The sequence below is a fragment of the Equus asinus genome, chromosome 6, assembly GCF_041296235.1.
Source record: "Equus asinus isolate D_3611 breed Donkey chromosome 6, EquAss-T2T_v2, whole genome shotgun sequence".
Lineage (NCBI taxonomy): Eukaryota > Metazoa > Chordata > Mammalia > Perissodactyla > Equidae > Equus > Equus asinus.
The window spans coordinates 15,659,363-15,680,107 of NC_091795.1; the positions used below are offsets into that span (position 1 = coordinate 15,659,363).

The 20,745-nt window shown below is 40.8% G+C and overlaps 1 protein-coding gene across 1 annotated transcript; it reads right to left on the minus strand.

Annotated features, from left to right (window-relative positions):
• Nucleotides 1–344: 344 nt before the first annotated feature.
• Nucleotides 345–20,735, minus strand: UNC50 (unc-50 inner nuclear membrane RNA binding protein). Its single transcript, XM_014859178.3, has 6 exons — nt 20,597–20,735; nt 19,217–19,500; nt 17,843–17,963; nt 2,940–3,079; nt 2,752–2,853; nt 345–1,097 (listed from the first exon to the last, which is right to left on the minus strand). Exons 2-6 carry the CDS (start codon nt 19,494–19,496, stop codon nt 961–963), a joined length of 780 nt encoding a protein of 259 aa, XP_014714664.1. The 5' UTR covers nt 19,497–19,500; nt 20,597–20,735; the 3' UTR covers nt 345–960.
• Between the last annotated feature and the right edge of the window lie 10 nt (nt 20,736–20,745).

Below are 20,745 nucleotides of genomic sequence, written 5' to 3' on the forward strand. Positions count from 1 at the left end.
AGATTATTTATTTTCAAATTTGCTGCTATAATTGAAACCTACTAACTGGTCCCGTTCACTGTGCCTTTCATCACCGTTTCTCTGTGCCACAGCCGTTCATGTGTATTTGAAATAAAGGTGTAAAAAGCCATGTTGAATTCAAGATTCCTTCTAATAAAAAGAGGTAAAACGTAATGAGTAGCAAGTTTTTTATTAGTTTTCTTTAACACTGATACAATGGTTTCTTGAACTATTTTCAGTTAGAAAACAGGAGTGGATCTTCTATGTGGGTTTTGGAAAGTCTGTACATAAAAGCCTTTGTGTAGACAGTGATTGTCAATGTCACACAGGTGCTCCTTCATGTATTACGTACACTATCTAGTTGCCAAGATAAGAGGAGCCACCTCGGGCCTCTTGAGGCTCATGTAGTTGGTTTGTTGGGGGGTTTTTTTGCATAGAAAATGCTGTTGATATTTTAGGGCCTGTAGTGATGCCTATTTGAGTTACATTACAGGCTGAGGAGGCTTTTGAAGGTTAAACTAGCAGTGTGTGGCCTGTATCGATGTTTAACCGACAGCCCATTAGAAATGGGGGCAGGCTGTGTGCCTTGTCAGTAAGGGGGGTGCTTATGATGATTCTCATGTTCTCCAGATGGACACTTTCAAAAACAGTCAATTCACATTAAAGTCTTACCTTTTTATTTTCCTCATGCCCTTAGTACTTTTGATGTCATTCTTGTGTGAGCAAATATTAGAATGAATAAAATACATCCTTTAGTTTAAAAAATATTTATTATAGAAATGTACATTTAATTAGTTTTAAGGAATGTACTCAACAAGAGTGTTAACCTATATATTTCCTCCAGTTTGCAAACTTTACACCTTTAAGATATCTACAATGATAGTTTATTTACAAGTTTCGTAAGACGTCATCATCGCCAATACTGCAGACATGGTCACGATGGAATACTCTCACTTCTCTTCATTTCACCCTGTACTTGTAGAAGGAGCACAGCGTGTGGGTGAAGTTCCATCCTAGCGCTAGTGACAGTCCATACAGGAGAATGAGAGGTGCAAATGGGTAGAGAAGAATGACTGTATTTTTCAAAAATGGCAATGCTGGAAAAGAAATCCAAATTATTTTTAAAAGAAGGAAATATGACTAATAAACGAACATTCTGAAAGACAGCTCTTACTACAACACGTGGGGCCAAAAAGGAATGTGTATTTTGGGTAAGATGATGCAACAGCCAGCCAGAACTATCCTACTCTTGCTACTCTTCTGTGTTGCTTCCTCCTCATTCACAGCTGTGAAGAAACCGAGCAGAGGCATGATTTCACCACAAAGGCTGAGTGAGAAGCAAATCCAGGACTAAGAGATTAAGAGCGAGGGACAAGCATCACAAATATTAATAAAACAGTGAATTTAAACCTGTGACTGCTTCAAAAGCCTCTAAGAGTCCATCTACAGGTAGCAACCGAGATGGATATTATAGGAAAAAGCAACTCTCAGCGATTTGAGATTTCCCAGGGTAGCCAGCGTTATCCCTCTACCTTGAGGGGTGAGATCTCTCACTAAAACTATCAAATATAAAATCTGTCCCCAGATAGCCACGTTTCTTTCCGGCTCACTGCTTACTTCATGCGTTCTAACCTAAATATTTCTCATCCAGCAAGTCCCCAAACTGAACGTGAGCTGTACGCAAAGAAACTGTTCTAACTGCAGGGAGTTACCAGGAGGGTGATCAACAGTCCACTCAGAGAAACCACAATGGTGCGCTGTGCTGATCACAATTTAAAACTTTCTCAAAACACATGAAAACTCAGTAGAAACCTGAACATAACATGTCACAAACATCTCCCCTGAACTAGAGAAAGGACTCCCAATGCCCCAAATGAGGTATTATAATGAGAGGGGGGCTCAGTGGTCCCTGGCAAAGCAGCAAGGAGGTGGAGTGGGAACAAGGGCTCTGACCAGAGGAGCCAGTCCTATGTTGAGACCGAGTGGTCTGTATTTACCGTGAGGTCCTGGCTACCCAGAGTGACGAGAAAGGAAGGGCTAAAACCAACACAACGCTCACAAATCATCATCAGATCTCTAGATTTAACTTAGCTCTATTTAATGGAGATCATTTCCCAACATAAATGGAGAGTAATGTAAATATGTTTCCCATTCGTATTAAGAAAAATGAACTGGGAGCAGGTTTTAACAATAAGTTTGCAAACATATCCTGAGGTCAAGAGAAGTCTGGCCTGATCTTCTGTGATCATCTACAGAACCATACAATGATCATAAAAACAGAAAACAAGGCAAGGGTTTTAAATATACTCAAGTTCATATACCTATGTGCCAGACACGAGGCCCAACCCTTTCCTCACTCTAACCTGCTGCTGGTAACCTAGGACCCCAGAGCCTGGGAGAAAAAGAGGAACCTGATGGTGAGTTCCTGCAAGTAACTTGGAGATGATCAATATGGGTTAACATGGTTCCTTGAAATTATAAAATTTGTTATATATCAGCCATGCCACTTTCTAGCTGCGTGACCGTTGGCAAATTACTTAATCTCTCTGGGCCTGTCCCCTCATTTGAAAAATGGGGACAAGTAAACCTATATCAAAAAATTGTGAAGATTAAATGAGATAACTCATATAAAATACTTGGGACAGTACCTGAAAGCGCTCCAATAAAGGAAGCTAATTGTTTTACAATTGTGCTACAACTTTTCACCTCCCTGTTAACGTTTTCAGTCGACCAAAAAAAGTAATTACTTACCACTGTATCCTAGGAAGGTTACATAGATATAATAGCCAACTGCAACCAACCATAAGGTATTTCCAACTAAATATCCAATAAATGTGTCTGTTAGGATAACATCTGTGAAAGAGATGCATACAATGAATCTCTTCAGTGCGTACAATGAAGACTTTTTGATAATCTCTTCGGAAGTAACTGTTACTTACGGTTAATGAAAAAAAGCTGGATAAAATGCAGAATGACTAGGAGAGGATAAAAAGCATTCAGATGCACATCGAAGGCATAGCCCCACTCCACATCGTAGTCTCTGCTTTGCCGTTTCACTAAATACTTGTTAGAGATAAACCTGAAGAAAAGTTAAAATTTCTTTCATAATACAATAAAGTTAATTCTATAAATATTTACTGACTACCTTCTAGGTACCAAACGCTATTCTAGATACCAGAGATATAGCTGTAAACAAAACAGACAAAAATCTGTGCCTTCAATCTAGTGGGAGTAGACTGACAATAATATAAATATATGTCAGATGGTACTATGAAGAAAAATAAAGCAGAAAAGGATAAAGAATACAAAGTTGAGGGGCCAGCCCAGTGGTGTAGTGGTTAAGTTCATGCACTGCGCTTTGGGGGCCTGGGGTTCATGGGTTAGATCCCAGGTGCAGACCTACACACTGCTTGTTAAGCCATGCTCTGGAGGCATCCCACATACAAAACAGAGGAAGACTGGCACAGATGTTGGCTCAGGGCCAGTCCTCCTCACCAAAAAAAGAAAAAAGATACAAAGTTGAAAAGCAATGTTAAATATGACGGTCATAAGAAAGTAACGTGTGTAAAGGCCAAAGGGCAGTGATAGGAATTACCGGGGGCAGAGCATTCTAGGCAGAGGACAGTCTGTGTATGGACAGAGAGGTGTGGTAGAGTACAAAGAAGGTGGCAGGAGGCCTGGCATGTTTGAGGAATGAGTGAGGAGACCAGTGTGTCTGGAACAAGTGAGAAGAGCAGCAAGAAACAAAATCAGAAAACAAACAGGAAGCTAGGTCTTATAGAGCCTGTGGCCATTTTAAGACCTTTGGCTTTTATTCTTGGTGAAATAAGAAGTCACCGTGGAGTTCCCAGAAGTGTTGGACTTACTAGTTTGACAGGGTTCCTCTGGCAGCCGATCTGAGAACAGACTATAGGGACAAAAGTGGAAGTGGAGAGGCAAGCTGGGAGGCTACTGTGAGTAAGAGATGCCCAGGATGGTAGGAGTGGAGGTGGTGACATGTGGGAAGGCAGAGCCAACAGGATTCATTTAAGTACTGGATGTGGAGTATGAGAAAAAAAGAAGAGTCAAGGACGACTGGGAGATTTGTGCCTTAAACAAATGGAAAACTGAGGTGCCATTAACTGAGGTGGGGATGGCTGCAGAAAGTAGTTTTGGGGCAGGACGGAGAGCACAGGAGTTTGGATTTGGACCTATGTTGAAGATGCCTATTTGTATAGAGAAAGAAGTATATATAAAGTCTACAGTTTAAAGGAGAGATACTAACTGGAGATATAAACTCATCAGTGTGTAAATGATACTCAAAATCCCTGGACCTGAATGAAATCACCCGATGAAAGAACGTAGAGAGAGGATATGTTCAGGGCCTAAGACCTGGGTCACGCCCCTATTAGAGGTCAGGGAATCAGGAGGAACCAGTAAAGAATGGCAGTGACATATCTACCATGAGAACAATTATTCAAGCCCATGTCACTGTTACACAGCATGGCCTGTTCATTGAGTTAACGATGAATGAATGAAAAGTAAAATATGCAGGTAATAGGAAAATTGATCTTCAAAGGAAAAGAACAAAAAGGGTCATTTATATTATAGACACAGCTGTGGGAGTTCAATGGACCCTTATATGTATGATTTCAAGGATACACTTAAGAAAATGCTATGCCTATGGTGGAAATAAAAATAGAAAAAATAAACGAGGAAGAGCATGGTATAGTACTAATAAAACAGTCCTGTACTCAGTTATCTGAAAATGTCAAAATAATAAAGCTTTGCTTGAACAAACTGGAACTTACCAAAACATCTTCCATTTTAGCCAAGAACGTGTGCCATTAAAATGAATAGAATAAGGGTAGCCACAGTGTGGCACCCTCCTGGGACACTCCCCCCACCATACACACAAGCCCAGACACACTCCAGCTCCAGCTGTCTCGACAAGGTGGCCCTGGCACAGCACACCCCAGGACCTCTGGCCTGTGCCCACTCTAGCTCCTGCCATCCCGTCAGGGTGGCCCCGGCATGAAGCACCCCAGGACACCCCCAGCCTGTGTCTACTTCAGCTCCAGCTCTCTCACCATGATGGCCTGGATGTGGTGGAGGAGCACAATGAGAACTTCAACAAAGAGTTAGAAATTATAAGAAAGAACCAATCAGAGCTCAAGAATACAGTGACTGAAATGAAATATACACTAAAGGGAATCAACATCAGATTAGATGATACAGAAGAACAGATCAGTGATCTAGAAGACAGAATAATGGAAATCTCCCAAAGAGAACAGCAAAAAAAAAAAAAGAATTCTGAAAAATGAAAATAGTTTAAGGAGCCTCTGGGACAACATCAAGCATACTAACATCCACATTATCGGTCTTCCAGAAGGAGACGAGAGAAAGCAGCAGGAAACTTACTTGAAGAAATAGTGGCTGAAAACTTCCCCAGTCTGGGAAAGGAAACAGACGTTCAGGTCCAGAAAGCACAGAAAGTCCCAAACAAGATGAACTCAAAGAGACCCACACCGAGACATATTACAATTAAAATGGCAAAAGTTAAAGAGAAGGAGACAATCTTAAAGGCAGCAAGAAAAAAACAGGAAGTCACATACCAGGGAACCATTGTAAGACTGTCAGCTGATTTTTTAGCACAAACTTTGCAAGCTGGAAGGGTGTGGCATGATATATTTAAGGTGATGAAAGGAAAAAACTTACAACCAAGAATACTTGACCTGGCAAGGTTATCATTCAGAATTGAAGGAGAGAGAAAGAGCTTCCCAGACAAGCAAAAACTAAAAGAATTCATCACCACTAAACAAGTCTTACAAGAAATGTTAAAGGGTTGTCTTTAAGCAGGAAAAAAAAGCCATAAGTAGAAACGAGAAAACATATTAAAGAAAGAAATATTTAGTAAAAGCAGTGGATAAACCACTTAAAAAGCTAGTATGAAGGTTAAAAGACAAAAGTAGTAAAATTACCTATAACTACAATAAGCAGTTAAGGATACACAAGATAAAAAAATGTAAAATATGTCAAAAACATAAAACATGGGGAGGGGCGTAAACGTAGTGATTTTAGAATGAGTTCGAACTTCAGTGATTATCTCCTTAAAACAGACTGCTATATATATACACATGTATGTATGTGTGTAGGTTGATATATATGAACCCATGGTAACCATAAACCAAAAATCTATAATAAACACACAAAAAATTAAGAGAAAGGAATCCAAACATAATGCTAAAGAAGACCATCAAACCATAAGGGAAGAGACCAAAAGACAAGAAGAACAGAGGAAAACTACAAAAACAACCAGAAAACAACTAACAAAATGGCAATTAGTACATACCTATAAATAAATACGTGAAATATAAAGAGACTAAACGCTCCAATCAAAAGACACAGAGAGGCTGAATGGATTTTTAAAAACAAGACCCATCTATATGTTGCCTACGAGAGACTCACTTCAGGTCTAAAGACACACAAAGACTGAAAGTGAAGGGATGGAAAAAGAAATTCCATGCAAATAAAAATGAAAAGCAAGATGGGGTAGCAATATGCACGTCACACAAAATAGACTTAAAAAGACTGTAACAAAAGACAAAGAAGGGCATTACATAATGATAAAGGGGTCAATAAAAGAAGAGGATATAACATTCATAAGTATTTATACATCCAACATAGGTGCACCTAAATATACAAAGCAAATATTAACAGACATAAAGGGAGAAACTGACAGTAATACAGTAATAGTAGGGGACTTAACAGCTCACTTACATCAACGGATAGATCATTCAGACAGAAAATCAATAGGAAACATTGGCCTTACATGACGCATTAGACCAGATGGACTTAATAGATATATACAGAACATTTCATTCCAAAATGGCAGAATACACATTCTTTTCAAGTGCACATAGAACATTCTCAAGGACAGACCACGTTAGGCCACAAAATAAGTCAATAAATTTAAGAAGACTGAAATCATATCAAGTATCTTTCCAACCACAACAGTATGAAACTAGAAATCAATTACAAGAAGAAAACTGGAAAAAAACACAAACATGCAAAGATCAAACAACATGCTACTAAACAAGTCAATGAAGAGATCAAAGAGGAAATGAAAAAACACCTTGAGACAAATGGAAACACAACATTCCAAAATCTTTGGGACATAGCAAAAGCAGTTCTAAGAGGGAAGTCCATAGCAAGACAGGCTTACCTCAAAAACAAGAAAAAAATCCCAAGTAATCTAACTTTACACCTAAAGGAACTGGAAAAAGAATAACAAAGTCCTAAGTTAATAGAAAAAAGGAAATAATAAAGATCAGAGTGGAAATAAATGAAATAGAGACTAAGACAACAATAGAAAAGATCATGAAACTAAAAGCTGGTTCCTTGAAAAGATAAATAAAATCAATACACCTTTAGCCAGATTCATCAAGAAAAAAAGAGCAGCCAAATAAATAAAACCAGAAATGAAACAGGAGAAGTTACAACTGACACCACAAAAATACAAAAGACCATAAGAGACTACTATGAACAATTATACGCCAACAAATTGGAAAACCCAGAAGAAATGAATAAATTCCTAGAAACAAACAACATGCCAAGACTAAATCATGAAGAAATGAAAATTCTGAATAGACTGATTAAAGGAACGAAATTGAATCAGTAATTTAAAAATTCCTCCAAAACAAGGGCCAACTCAGGTGGCCAAGTGGTTAAGTTTGACGCACTCTGCTTTGGTGGTCTGGGTTGAGTTCCTGGGTGCGGGCCTATACCACTCCTCAGTGGGCATGCTGTGGCGGTAGCTCACAAACAAAAAAAGAAAGACTGGCAACAGATGTTAGTTCAGGGAAAATCTTCCTCAGCTAAAAAACAAAAACTTAACTCCCAAGAAACAGAAGTTCAGGACCAGAAGGTTCCACAGGTGAATTCTACCAAACATTTAAAGAAGAGTTAATACCTATCCTCCTCAACTTATTCCAAAAAATTAAAGAGGACGGAGTGCATATAAACTCATTTTACAAGGCCAGCATTACCCTGATACCCAAACCAGACAAATGCACCACAAAAAAAAGAAAATTATAGGCCAATATCCCTGATGAACATAGATGCAAAAATCCTCAACAAGATATAAGCAAGCTGAATTCAACAATATATTAAAAGGATGATACACCATGATCAAGTGGGATTTATCCAGGGATGTAAGCATGGTTCAACATCCACAAATCAATTAACGTGATACAGCACATTAACAAAAAGGATAAAAATCAAATGATCATCTCAATAGACACAGGAAAAGCATTTGAAAAAATTCAACATCCATTTACGATAAACACTCTCAACAAAGTGGGTACAGAAGGAATGTACCTCAACATAATAAAGGCCATATATAACAAACCCACAGCTAACGTCATACTCAATGGTGAAAAGCTTAAAGCATTTCCTCAAAGATCAGGAACAAGAGAGAAATGTCTACTCTTGCCATATATATTCAACATAGTATTGGAAGTCCTAGCCAGAGCAATTAAACAAGAAAAAGAAAGAAAAGGATCCAAATTGGAAAGAAAGAAGTAAAACTGTCACTATTTGCAGATGACATGACATTACATAGAGAAAACTCTAAAGACTCCACCAAAAAACTATTAGAACTAGTAAACAAATTCAATAAAGTTGCAAGATACAACTGTAAAATTAATATGCAGAAATTGGCAGTGGTTCTATACACTAATAACAAACTATCAGAAAGAGAAATTATGAAAAAATCCCATTTACAATTGCATCAAAAAGAATAAAATACCTAGGAATAAATTTAACCAAGGAGGTGAAAGACCCACACTCTGAAAACTATAAGACACCGATGAAATAAACTGAAGAAGACACAAATAAATGGGAAGATATATCATGCTCATGGATTGGAAGAATTAATATTGTTAAAATGTCAATGCCACCCAAAGCAACCTACAGATTCAAGGCAATCCCCACCAAAATACCAATGGCATTCTTTACAGAACTAGAACATAAGATCCTAAAATTTGTATGGGACCACAACAGACCCTGAATATCCAAAGCAATCTTAGGAAAGAAGAACAAAGTTGGGGTTATCATGCTCCCTGGTTTCAAACTATACAACAAAGCTTAGTAATGAAAACAGTATGGTACTGGCACAAAAACAGACACATAGATCAGTGGAATAGAGAGCCTAGAAATAAACCCATGCATATATGGTCAATTAATCCATGACAAAGAAGGCAAGAACGTACAATGGGGAAAAGACAATCTCTTCAACAAACGGTGTTGGGAAATCTGGACAGTTACATGCAAAAAAATGAAACTGGACTACTATCTTACATAAATTCAAAATGTATTAAAGACTTGAATGTAAGATCTGATACCATAAAACTCCTAGAAGAAAACAGGGCAGTAAGCTCTTTCATATTACTCCTAGCATTATTTTTCTGGACCAGTCTCCTCAGGCAAGGGCAACAAAAGCAAAAATAAACAAATGGGAGTACATCAAACTAAAAATCTTTTGCACAGCAAAGGAAACTATCAAGAAAATGAAAAGGCAATCTACTGAATGGGAAAAGATACTTGCAAATCATACATTCAACAAGCGGTTAATTTCCAAAATACTTAAAAAAACTTACACAACTTCCTATCAAAAAACCAAACAACCTGATTAAACAAGGGGCAGAGGACTTAGATATTTTTCTAAAGAAGACATACAGATAGGCAACAGGCACATTAAAAGATGCTTAATATCACTAATCATCAGGGAAATGCAAATCAATCACAATGAGATACCACCTCCAACCTATCAGAATGGCTATTATCAAGAAGACAGGGGTTGGCCCCATGGCTGAGTGGTTAAGTTTTCGCGCTCCACTTCAGCAGCCCAGGGTTTTGCCAGTTGGGATCCTGGCCTCAGACATGGCACTGCTCATCAGGTCATGTTGAGGCGGCATTCCATATACAGCACAACCACAACTAGAAAATACAACTCACAACTAGATATAGGCACTCACAACTAGAATATACAACTATGTACTGGGGAGGTTTAGGGAGAAAAAAGAAAGATCAGCAACAGATGTTAGTGCAGGTGCCAATCTTAATAAAAAAAAAGACAAAAAATAAGTGTTGGAGAGGATGTGGAGAAAAGGGAACCCTCATACACTGTTGGTGGGAATGTAAACTGGTGCAGCCACAATGGAAAACCGTATGGAAATTACTCAAAAAATTAAAAATAGAACTACCATGTGACCTAGCAATTCCACTTCTGGGTATTTATCTGAAGAAAATGAGAATACTAAATTTAAGAGATGAGGTGACATCAGCAACATGGCGGAGTGGGTTGTTCCCTTTATCTCTTCCCCTTTGAACTGCAACTAAATGGACATTCATGCATCAACAGAGGATACCCAAACAGCACAACAGGACTCCTGAGAGACCCATGTGGCTATACATCTGAAGGTGGATGGACTACTGCCAGGGAGGAGGTGGAGATTGGTAAGCACTCTACAGTGCCCCCGGCAGCCCTGTGCCCTTGTGTGATTGCTCTCCTGGCTGAAGCACCCATAGCACAGGTGCAGCCCCAAGGGTGGGAGCACACCTCTGCATGACTGCAGGAACAGGTGACAGCAGCCCTGAGCCCCCAGGGGATTGGTTTCCCGTCTGGTGGGAGAGCCTGCAGTGCCACCATGGCCCCTGGGGAGCAGCCCATGCTCAGACTCAATGGGGAGACCCTGCCCACCAAGCACAATGGCCAGTGCAACCTAGGAGGAGACGGTGGCAGATCTGCACACCCAGGTGAACGAGTTCCTGGCTGCCATGAATGCCCATAGTACTGCTGCAGCCCCAAAGGGAGGAGCGCATCTTGACAGGACTGTGGGAACAGGTGGCAGCAGCCATGACTCTCTCCCATTCAGTGGGAAAGCCCACAGGGCTGCTCCAGTCCCAAGGAGTAGCCCAGGCTCAGACAGGCACAGCTGACTGGGATCACAGTGGGCACAGAATTCACAGCTTCTGCCTCCACCCCCTTAGTGGTGGCAGGTGGAATCTGCAACCAGATACTATCACTAGGGAAAGGCACAAATCCACTCCATCAAACACTATGAGGAAGTATATTAATACTCCAGACCAGGAGGAAAAAACAAACACCCAGAAATCAATCCTGAAGGCACAGAAATGTACAACCTAAATGACAGAGAATTCAAAACAGCTACCATAAAAAAACTCAACGAGGGGCTGGCCCTGTGGCTGAGTGGTTAAGTTTGCCTGCTCCACTTCAGCAGCCCAGGATTTCACTGGTTCGGATACTGGACATGGCACCACTCATCAAGCCATGCTGATGTGGTGTCTCACATAGCACAACCAGAAGGACCTACAAGTAGAATATACAGCTATGTACTGGGGGGCTTTGAGGAGAAGAAAAAGAAGAAAGGGGAAAAAAGAAGATTGGCAACAGATCTTAGCTCAATTGTCAATCTCTAAAAGAAAAAACCTCAATGAGTTACAAGAGAATTCAGAAAGACAGTTCAATGAAATCAGGGAGAAAAGGAATGAACAGAGGGAATTCTTCAGAAAAGAGACTGAAACTACAAACAACCAATCAGAAATGTTGGAGATGAAAAACACAATGAATGAGAAAAAAGAAAAATCTGGAGTCCTTAAATAACGAGCTGATATTCTGGAGGACAGAATTAGCAATTTAGAGGAGAAAAATATAGAAATGCTTCAGATAGAGGAAGAGAGAACTAAGACTAAAAAGAAATGAAGAAATTCTCCAAGAAATATCCGACTCAATTAGGAAATGCAACATAAGGATTAGAGGTATTCCAGAGGGAGAAGGAAGAGAGAAAGGAGCAGAGGGCTTGTTCAAAGAAACAATAGCTGAGAACTTCCCAAACCTGGGGAAGGAACTGGAATTACAAGTAAAAGAAGCTAATAGAACTCCTAACTACATCAATGTACAAAGAACAAGGCATATATCAGTAAAACTGGCAAAAGTGTATGGCAAAGAAAAATATTAAGGGCAGCAAGGCAGAAGAAAATAATCTACAAAGAAACCCCTATTTAGGCTTTCAGCAGATTTCTCAGCAGAAACCTTAAAGGCTAGGAGAGATATATTCAAAATTCTGAAAGACAAAAACCTTCAGCCAAGAATACTCTATCCAGCGAAAATATCCTTCAGCTATGATGGAGAAATAAAAACTTTCCCAGATAGAAAAATGCTAAGGGAGTTCACTGCCACAAGACCATCACCCCCACCGACCCCCGTAAGACATGACCAAGAAGGCCTTCATATCTGAAAAAAAAAGGAAGGGTTTACAAGTCTTGAGCAAGGAAATAAGTAGGTGGTCAAAATCAGAAAATTGCAACCCTCTATGAGAACAGATTAGCAAACAATTATAACATTAAAGATAAAGGAAAGGAAGACATCAAGAATAAATATAATCACTTCATTTCAACCACAAACTCACAATACAAAACGGAACTAGTTGTGATAACAATAACTTAGATGGGGAAGAGGATAGGTACGGAACCTGCTTAGACTAAGAAAATAAAAGGCTATCAGAATATGGACTATCTCATCTATGAGATGTTTTATACAAACCTCATGGTAACCACTAAAGAAAAAATCAGAACAGAGACACAAATGATAAAGAGGAAACTGAAAAAGCCATCATAGAGAACCACCAAACAGAACTGGCAGTCCAAAGTAAAGGGGATGAGAAATGAGGGAAATACAGAACAACTGGAAAACAAGTGATAAAATGGCAGCATTAAGCCCTCATACATCACTAATTACTCTAAATGTAAATGGATTGAATCCTCCAATCAAAAGACTCAGAGTAGCTGGATGGATTACAAAACAAGTCCCAACAATATGCTGCCTCCAGGAAACACATCTCAGCTCTAAAGACAAACACAGGCCCAGAGTGAAGGGATGTAAGACGATTCTCCAAGCCAATGACAAACAAAAGAAAGCAGGTGTTGCCATACTTATATCAGACAAAGTAGACTTCAAGATAAAAAAGGCAATGAGAGACAAAGAGGGGCAGTTTATAATGATAAAAGGGACACTCCACCAAGAGGACATAACCCTTATAAATATATATGCACCTAACACAGGAGCACCAAAGTGCATAAAGCAACTATTAACAAACCTAAAAGGAGAAATTAACAACAACACTATAATAGTAGGGGACTTCAACACCCCACTCACATCAATGGATAGATCATCCAGACAAAAAGTCCACAAGGAAATAGTGGAACTAAACAAAAAACTAAACCAGATGGACTTAAAAGAAATATATAGAACATTCCATCCAAAAACAGCAGAATACACATTCTTCTCCAGTGCACCTAGAACATTCTCAAAGATAGACCATATGCTGGGAAACAACACAAGCCTCAATAAATTTAAGAAGACTGAAATCAGATCAAGCATCTTTTCTGACCATAAGATTATGAAACTAGAAATCAACTATAAGAAAAAAGCTGGGAAAGCAACAAACACATGGAGACTAAACATGCTACTGAACAGTCAATGGATCAGTGAAGAAATTAAAGGAGAAATAAAAAAATATCTGGAGACAAATGAAAAATAACCATACCAACTCACATGGGATGAAGCAAAAGCAGCCCTAAGAGGGAAATTCACAGCAATACAGGCCCACCTTAACAAAAAAGAAAAATCTCAAATAAGCAATCTTAGACTACACCTAACAGAACTAGAAAAAGAAGAACAAACAAAGCCCAAAGTCAGCAGAAGGAGAGGAATAATAAAAATTAGAGCAGAAGTAAATGAAATTGACACCAAAAAAACAGTAGAAAAGATCGAGGTAACTAAGAGCTGATTCTTTGAGAATATAAATAAAATTGACAAACCCTTAGGCAGATTCACTAAGAAAAAAGAGAGAAGGCTCAAATACATAAAATTAGAAATGAAAAAGGAGAAATTACAACAGATACCACAGAAATACAAAGGATTATAATAGTATGAAAAGCTACATGCCAACAAATTGGACAATCTAGAAGAAGTGGATAAATTCTTAGACTCATACAACCTCCCAAAACTGAATCAAGAAGAAATAGAGAATCTCACTAAACCAATCACACGTAAAGAGATTGAAACAGTTATCAAAAATCTCCCAAAAAATAAAAGTCCAGGACCAGATGGCTTCTCAGGAGAATTCTAGCAAACATTCAAAAAAGATTTAGTACCTATCCTTCTCAAACTATTCCAAAAAATTGAAGAAGATGGAACACTTCCTAACACATTTTATGAGGCCAACATCACCCTGATCCCAAAGCCAGAGAAGGACAACACAAAGAAGGAAAATTACAAGCCAATATCGCTGATGAACACAGATGCAAAAATCCTCAACAAAATATTGGCAAACTTAATACAACAATACATTAAAAGGATCATACACCATGATCAAGTGGGATTTACACCAGGGACACAGGGATGGTTCAACATCTGCAAATCAATCAATGTGATACACCACATTAACAAAATGAGGAATAAAAACCACATGATCATCTGAATAGATGCAGAGAAAGCATTTGACAAGATCTAATCTCCATTTATGATAAAAACTCTCTTTACAATGGGTATAGAAGGACAGTATCTCAATATAATAAAGGCCATATATGACAAACCCACAGCCAACATCATACTCACAGGGAAAAACTGAAAGCCATCCCTCTAATTCGAAGAGAGATATTCCTGCTATGTTCACCACAGCATTATTTACAATAGCCAAGATATGGAGGCAACCTAAGCATCTATCAATGGATGAATGGATAAAAAAGATGTATATACCATGGAATATTACTCAGTCATAAAAAAGAATGAAATTTTGCCATTTGTGACAACATGGATGGACCTGGAGGGTATTATGCTAAGTGAAGTAAGTCAGAGAAAAACAAATATCAGATGATTTCACTTATATGTGAATCTAAAAAACAAAACAAATGAAGGAACTAAACAAAACAGAAACAGACTCATAAATACAGGAAACAAACTGGTGGTTACCAAGGTGGTGAGGGGTTAGAGAGCAGGTGAAATAAGTGAAGGCGATTGAAAGTACAAATTTCCAGTTATAAAATAAGGCTGGGGGATACAGGCATACCTCATTTTATTGCACTTCACTTTATTGCACTTTGCAGATATTGCATTTTTTACAAGACTTTCCACCATCAAAAATATTATGACTCACTGAAGGCTAAGATGATGGTTAGCATTTTTCAGGAATAAATTATTTTTTAATTAAGGTACTTACATTGCTTTTTAGACATAATGCTATTGCACACTTAACAGGCTACAGTATAGTGTAAACATAACTTTTTTATGCACTGGGAAACCAAAAAAATCCGTGTGACTACTTCACTGCAATACTCGCTTTACTGCGTTGGTCTGGAACTAAACCCATGATATCTCTGAGGTATGCCTGTAATGTACAGCATAGGGAACGTGGTCAATAACATTATAATAACTTTGTATGGTAACAGATGGTAACTAGACTTGTGGTGATCATTTTGTAATGTATATAAATATCAAATCACTATGATGTACATCTGAAACTAATAGGAAATACTGTATGCCAATTATACTTCAATTAAAAACTAACCAAAAAACCAGAAGTGGAGTAAGCATCTAGCTCACTACCCAAGAGTTCTCATTCTGTGGTCCTCCTCCTGCGGCTCCCTTTGCTTAAACAGCCACTTTCCAGGCTTCTGTCCTTAGTCAGAGTCTTGCCTCTAGAACAGAGACATTCTTCTGAGGGAGTTCGAGACAACTGCGGTTTTCACCTCCGACCTCCACAGTAATGATGCCAGGCATGTAGTCGTCTTGGCCCAGACTGCTGCAGATTCACTGTCATCTACCCCAATGTCTACTGAACCATTACTGCCCCTAAATATTCAACAAGCCACCTGGACTCAACATGTCTGACACTGAGTGCTTCATCGGCACCTGCCACTTACTCCTAAGCTAAAACCTTCAGGCCATCCCAAAGGAGGCCTCGGCCTCCTCCTCGTCCCTATCCTCGTCACATCCTGTCATCACAGACAGCTTCTAATCTCTCTCTCTCCTCTCTCTTCCTACGATCACCACGCCAGCCTGGGCCTTCTCTACTCTTGCACAGACCACCACAATGGTATCCAGCCTTGCCGCTCTTCTCCAGCTTCTCCTCCTCCACTGCCATAGAAAAGACTTTTCCTAAAGTGAATTTTACACTATTTCCTTACTTCAAAGCCTCTAAGCTGGCTAACTCTCCCCCACCCCACGAATGCAGCCTGAGATAAAGCCCAATTCTTTTTTCTGAATTGCATTTAAGGCCAATTTCTCTAGCCACATCTCTTTCCCAGCCACTCAGTGCCACCCTGCACTCCCAGACCTAGCAGGCTGTTCTGCACTTCTGTGCCCTCGCCCTTGGTGCCAGGAATCAAACACCCCATCTCCCTGAACACCTCCTCACGTTGTTCCTGTGGTGCCCCTGCGATGACCAGAACTGTGTGTCGTGATTTCTATTCCTAGGTCCTCACACAATTCATAACACAATGCACGTTCTCAAAAATACGCTGAGTCCTTCTCTACTTAAGTCAAACTACGATACAGACTCATACTAAAGTTACTAAACCCTAGCATGACTTGGTTTCTGTGGCTCTCCACAGTCAAAGCGTTTATGGCAGAAAGCTTGATACAAACTAAACTATTCCTCTGAAAACGTTATCTATCAACATTTTTTCATATACCATGTTTTCCATGGATATTTTGATAACAAATATGTGACATTAGTTAGCAGTATTATTTTTAGGTCAGATTTCAGAATTTTAGATTAATGATGCATAGCATTTATTGACTACTTAGCACATACAAAACCTGTAAGTGTACTAGTCAGAAGTCATAAAAGAAAATAAAATGGTATTATCAGAGGCTACAGTCTCAGAATTTTGTTTAAAATATTAATAGCTACCATTTATTGAGGACTTACTATTTGCCAGGTGCTTTTCATAGCACAATCTGCTCAAAAACCTTACAAAATAGATAATTAACTCCATTTTACAAAGGAGGAGACTGGGACTGAGAATTCCACAGAATTGGCACCTAAACCCAGGTCTCTCTGTGATTAAAATGCTCCATAGTGTTTTCTCTGATATATAATGACCACCAAAACGACTCAAGCACGGGCTCCCGACTGAGCTCACTCCCCACATCCATTCCCTCACCCAGCACGCCAACCACACAGGAGCACTGTTCCTGCGAGAAACTGAAAAACAAACATGAGCTTTGTATTCAGTACACCACTGTTGTTAAAGCAAACCCAGACAAAGTCCCGCTGAGAACTCTTCCAGTAAAACCTCTGCGTGTGTGTGTGTGTCTCAGCAGGAAGGCACCAAAAGTTTAACAAAAAAAAAATCCTTTTTCAAGTGTACTTCATTAAAAGCCAAAGATTCAAAGATTCCACGAAATAACCCCCTAGATTTTACATACCTAAAAGTGACCCACTGACAAACGCAGCAGCAAAGTATGTCATGATCCAGACAACAGAAGCAGAATTGGCTAACTGCATAATATTTCTGCAAAATCAGGGATTTTATTATTATGATATAGTCATTACTTCAATTTACTTATTTGCTGCACTTTGACAATCCAGACCATCCTTTAGAGTACTTTCTGATACAAGCATCAACACAGCAGGACAAGTTATAATAATCTTGGCAGTCAAAACCCATGTTTTCATTCATTTATCTTGTTTCACTTTCCATCAGCTACTATACTTCTGAAGCAAGCAAATGAAGGCTCAAAGCAGCATCTGAAAAACCACATTATGGTACTTACCACATTAAAGTTGATATGAGAAGACCCACGCCTACACAATCTATGAATACAACCCAAAGAAGCAGCTTGATTGTTTCAAAGAAGCCCATGTCCAGCACAAAGCCAAATCCTATAGTGGACACTGAAAAAGATTTATGAGATTCGCTCAGGCACTTTGCCGGGTTCTGGGGATATGGGGCACAGCCCCTGCCCTCCAGATGCCCACAGTCTAGTGGGGGACACAGACATGTAAACCAAACCCCAAAGATGTGTTCTGTGTAACTGATTAAGAAACGTAGAGCCAGCCCTGATGGCCTGGTGGTTCAAGTTCAGCATGCTCTGCTTCAGCAGCCTGGGTTGAGTTCCCGGGTGCAGAACCACACCTCTCATCTGTCAGTAGCCATCCTGTGGTGGAGGCTCACATAGAAGAACTAGAAGGACATACAACTAGAATATACAACTATGCCCTGGGGCTTTGGAGAGGAAAAAAAGAAGACTGGCAACAGATGTTAGCTCAGGGCAAATCTTTCCCACCAAAAAGAAAAAAAAAAATGCAGACCACCTTGGAACACAAAATGGCCACCAGGATATCTGAGGTTTACTGACGAGGCCCCTGTCTCTCTGTGGGTCACCAGGGCAGCCCCAGCATTCAGAACACCACTAGCCTGAAAAAGCATTAACATTTTTTTAAGTCGAGTTAATCATGAAAAAAATCTGACACACTTTAACACCTTAAAGGTGGTTAGGACCCTTTCACTACACTAGTGGAGAAACCAAGTAGTTTCTCAAGTTCATGTCAGTACTTCTACAACCCTCACTCTGGATTTGCCTGATTGTGACACGCAGTTTCCAATCGTGATATTCCTTTTCACAGTAGGTTTGCATTTGGGTATTGATTTATTTATCATAGTACTTAAAAGACAGAGTGATTGGGCCCAGCATGGTGGTGTAGTGGTTGGGTTCACGCGCCCTGCTTCAGGAGCCTGGGGTTTGCAGGTTTGGATCCTGGGTGCAGACCTAGCACCGCTCATCAGGCTATGCTGTGGTGGCATCCCACATAAAATAGAGGAAGACCAGCAGAGATGTTAGCTCAGGGCCAATCTTCCTCACCACAGATAAAAAAAAAGGACAACAAAAGAGTAACTCTGTCCTCTGCTTTTCAAAGTCCCGAGGTAACAGTTTACTCTGGTGTCTGCTTAGGATATTTAGAACCAGAAACAATACAATCTTCTTTCCTGTCAGAAGATTTCTGAGGCTTCAGAAAAGAAGACATAGCTTCAAATATCCCCAAATTCTGACCCATGATACGTTTATCAGGAAAGTCTCCTAATAACAAGTCCAACCTGAAACACTCAATTTGTTCTTCAACTCTATCGCAGATAAACTAACACTTACCACAGAGCCAGATACTTAACAGGACCAGGAAAGCAGGGTCATCTCTGGCCCACTGATCCTTTGTCTGCTTTCGATAATGAAAGTTTCTATAAACCCTCTGTGGGGACGTGAACAGGTAGAGCATCTGCCAGGCAGCGAACTCAAAGTCCATCTGCCGAAAGCGAAAAAGCCTTCTCAGGTATTTGTAGCGCTTCGCCCCAGCTGTGTGTCTTGCTGCATCCCGGGAACTCAGCGCTCCGTTCCCATGCGCTGGGGAATTCACTGAAGTACTCGGTAACATCTTCCTAGATAGAAGAAAAAACTTCTCTTACAAGTAGTCTGAAGAAACCGATCGCTGCTACTACCCTGCTTCTGAGTTACTTAGGAGGGAGGTCACTTCACATTTCCGCCCCAATACTTGAGAAAAGCCAGGGGTCAAACGCGAATGGAGATGTTTCTAAGGCTTGTTCCGGGGGCTGGAGAACTGCCAGCTGCACTTCCGGCAAGGACAGCCCCACGCCCTTCTGAGCCATCATCACACATTCACGCTTCACCTCCCTCAGTCCTCAGACAGCCCTCCCAGGTAGCTACTGTTGGAGAGGGAGGAAGGGAACAGAGGCCCCGGGAGGTGAAGAAAGCCCCTCTTGCGCACACAGTGATGGAGTCAAAACTCAAACTCAGGCACCCTGACTCAAAATTCCGTGCTCTGAACCATCAAGCCTTTAAGGGGAAGCCTCTGTTTAAGCCAATTAGAAACAATGCTACCGACGAGGTAAAATAAATGGCCTATTGCTACAGGTCCATCAGCGCGTGACCAGCAAGCAACTCGTTTACTAGAATGTGATATTAAAAACAAAGCAAATTTCAAATCCACAGCGTTTTACTCCCCGAATAGTCCAGCAGTGGGAAGGACAGCGGGGGAGTGCCGCCGAACCAGTCGGAAGCCAAGCGAGCGCAGGTCACCGCCCGGCCCCCCTGCCCCGGCGGCCCAGCCCGGCCTCCGGTTCCACTGCCCAGGCCTCCGGGACGCCAGCAAGCGCCTCGCCGGGCCCAGCTGCTCCCCGCCAGCCCGGGGCCGCGGGGAGGGTTGCCAGATTTAGCAAATAAAAACAAAGGACGCCCGGTTACGTTTGAATCTCAGATACAAGAGTAACTTTCAGTCTGAGCATGTCAGAAACACTGCATGGGCCATACTCTCACTGACACACTAGTCGTTGTTTATCTGAAATTCAACTGTAACCGGGCATCCTTGATTTCATCTGGCAACCCTACGGCAGGCCGAGCAGCAGGCCCCGGACATGGTCACTCCAGGGCCCAGTGACGTGGGACCGCGAGTCGCCGGAGGAAACGGCAGCGGGCGAGCCAGGGCGGCGCGCACACGGAGCCGTCGTCAGGCCTCACCTGGAACCCCGCTGCGGCCCCCACCCCGGGCCAGCCTAACCCGCCGCCTCCGCCCAGCAAGCGAGCCCAGCAGCGGCCCGGCCAACTTCCCTTCCCGCAACGTAGCCGGCGCGGGGGGAGTGACGCGCCCCGTGCGCCCACTTCCGCCG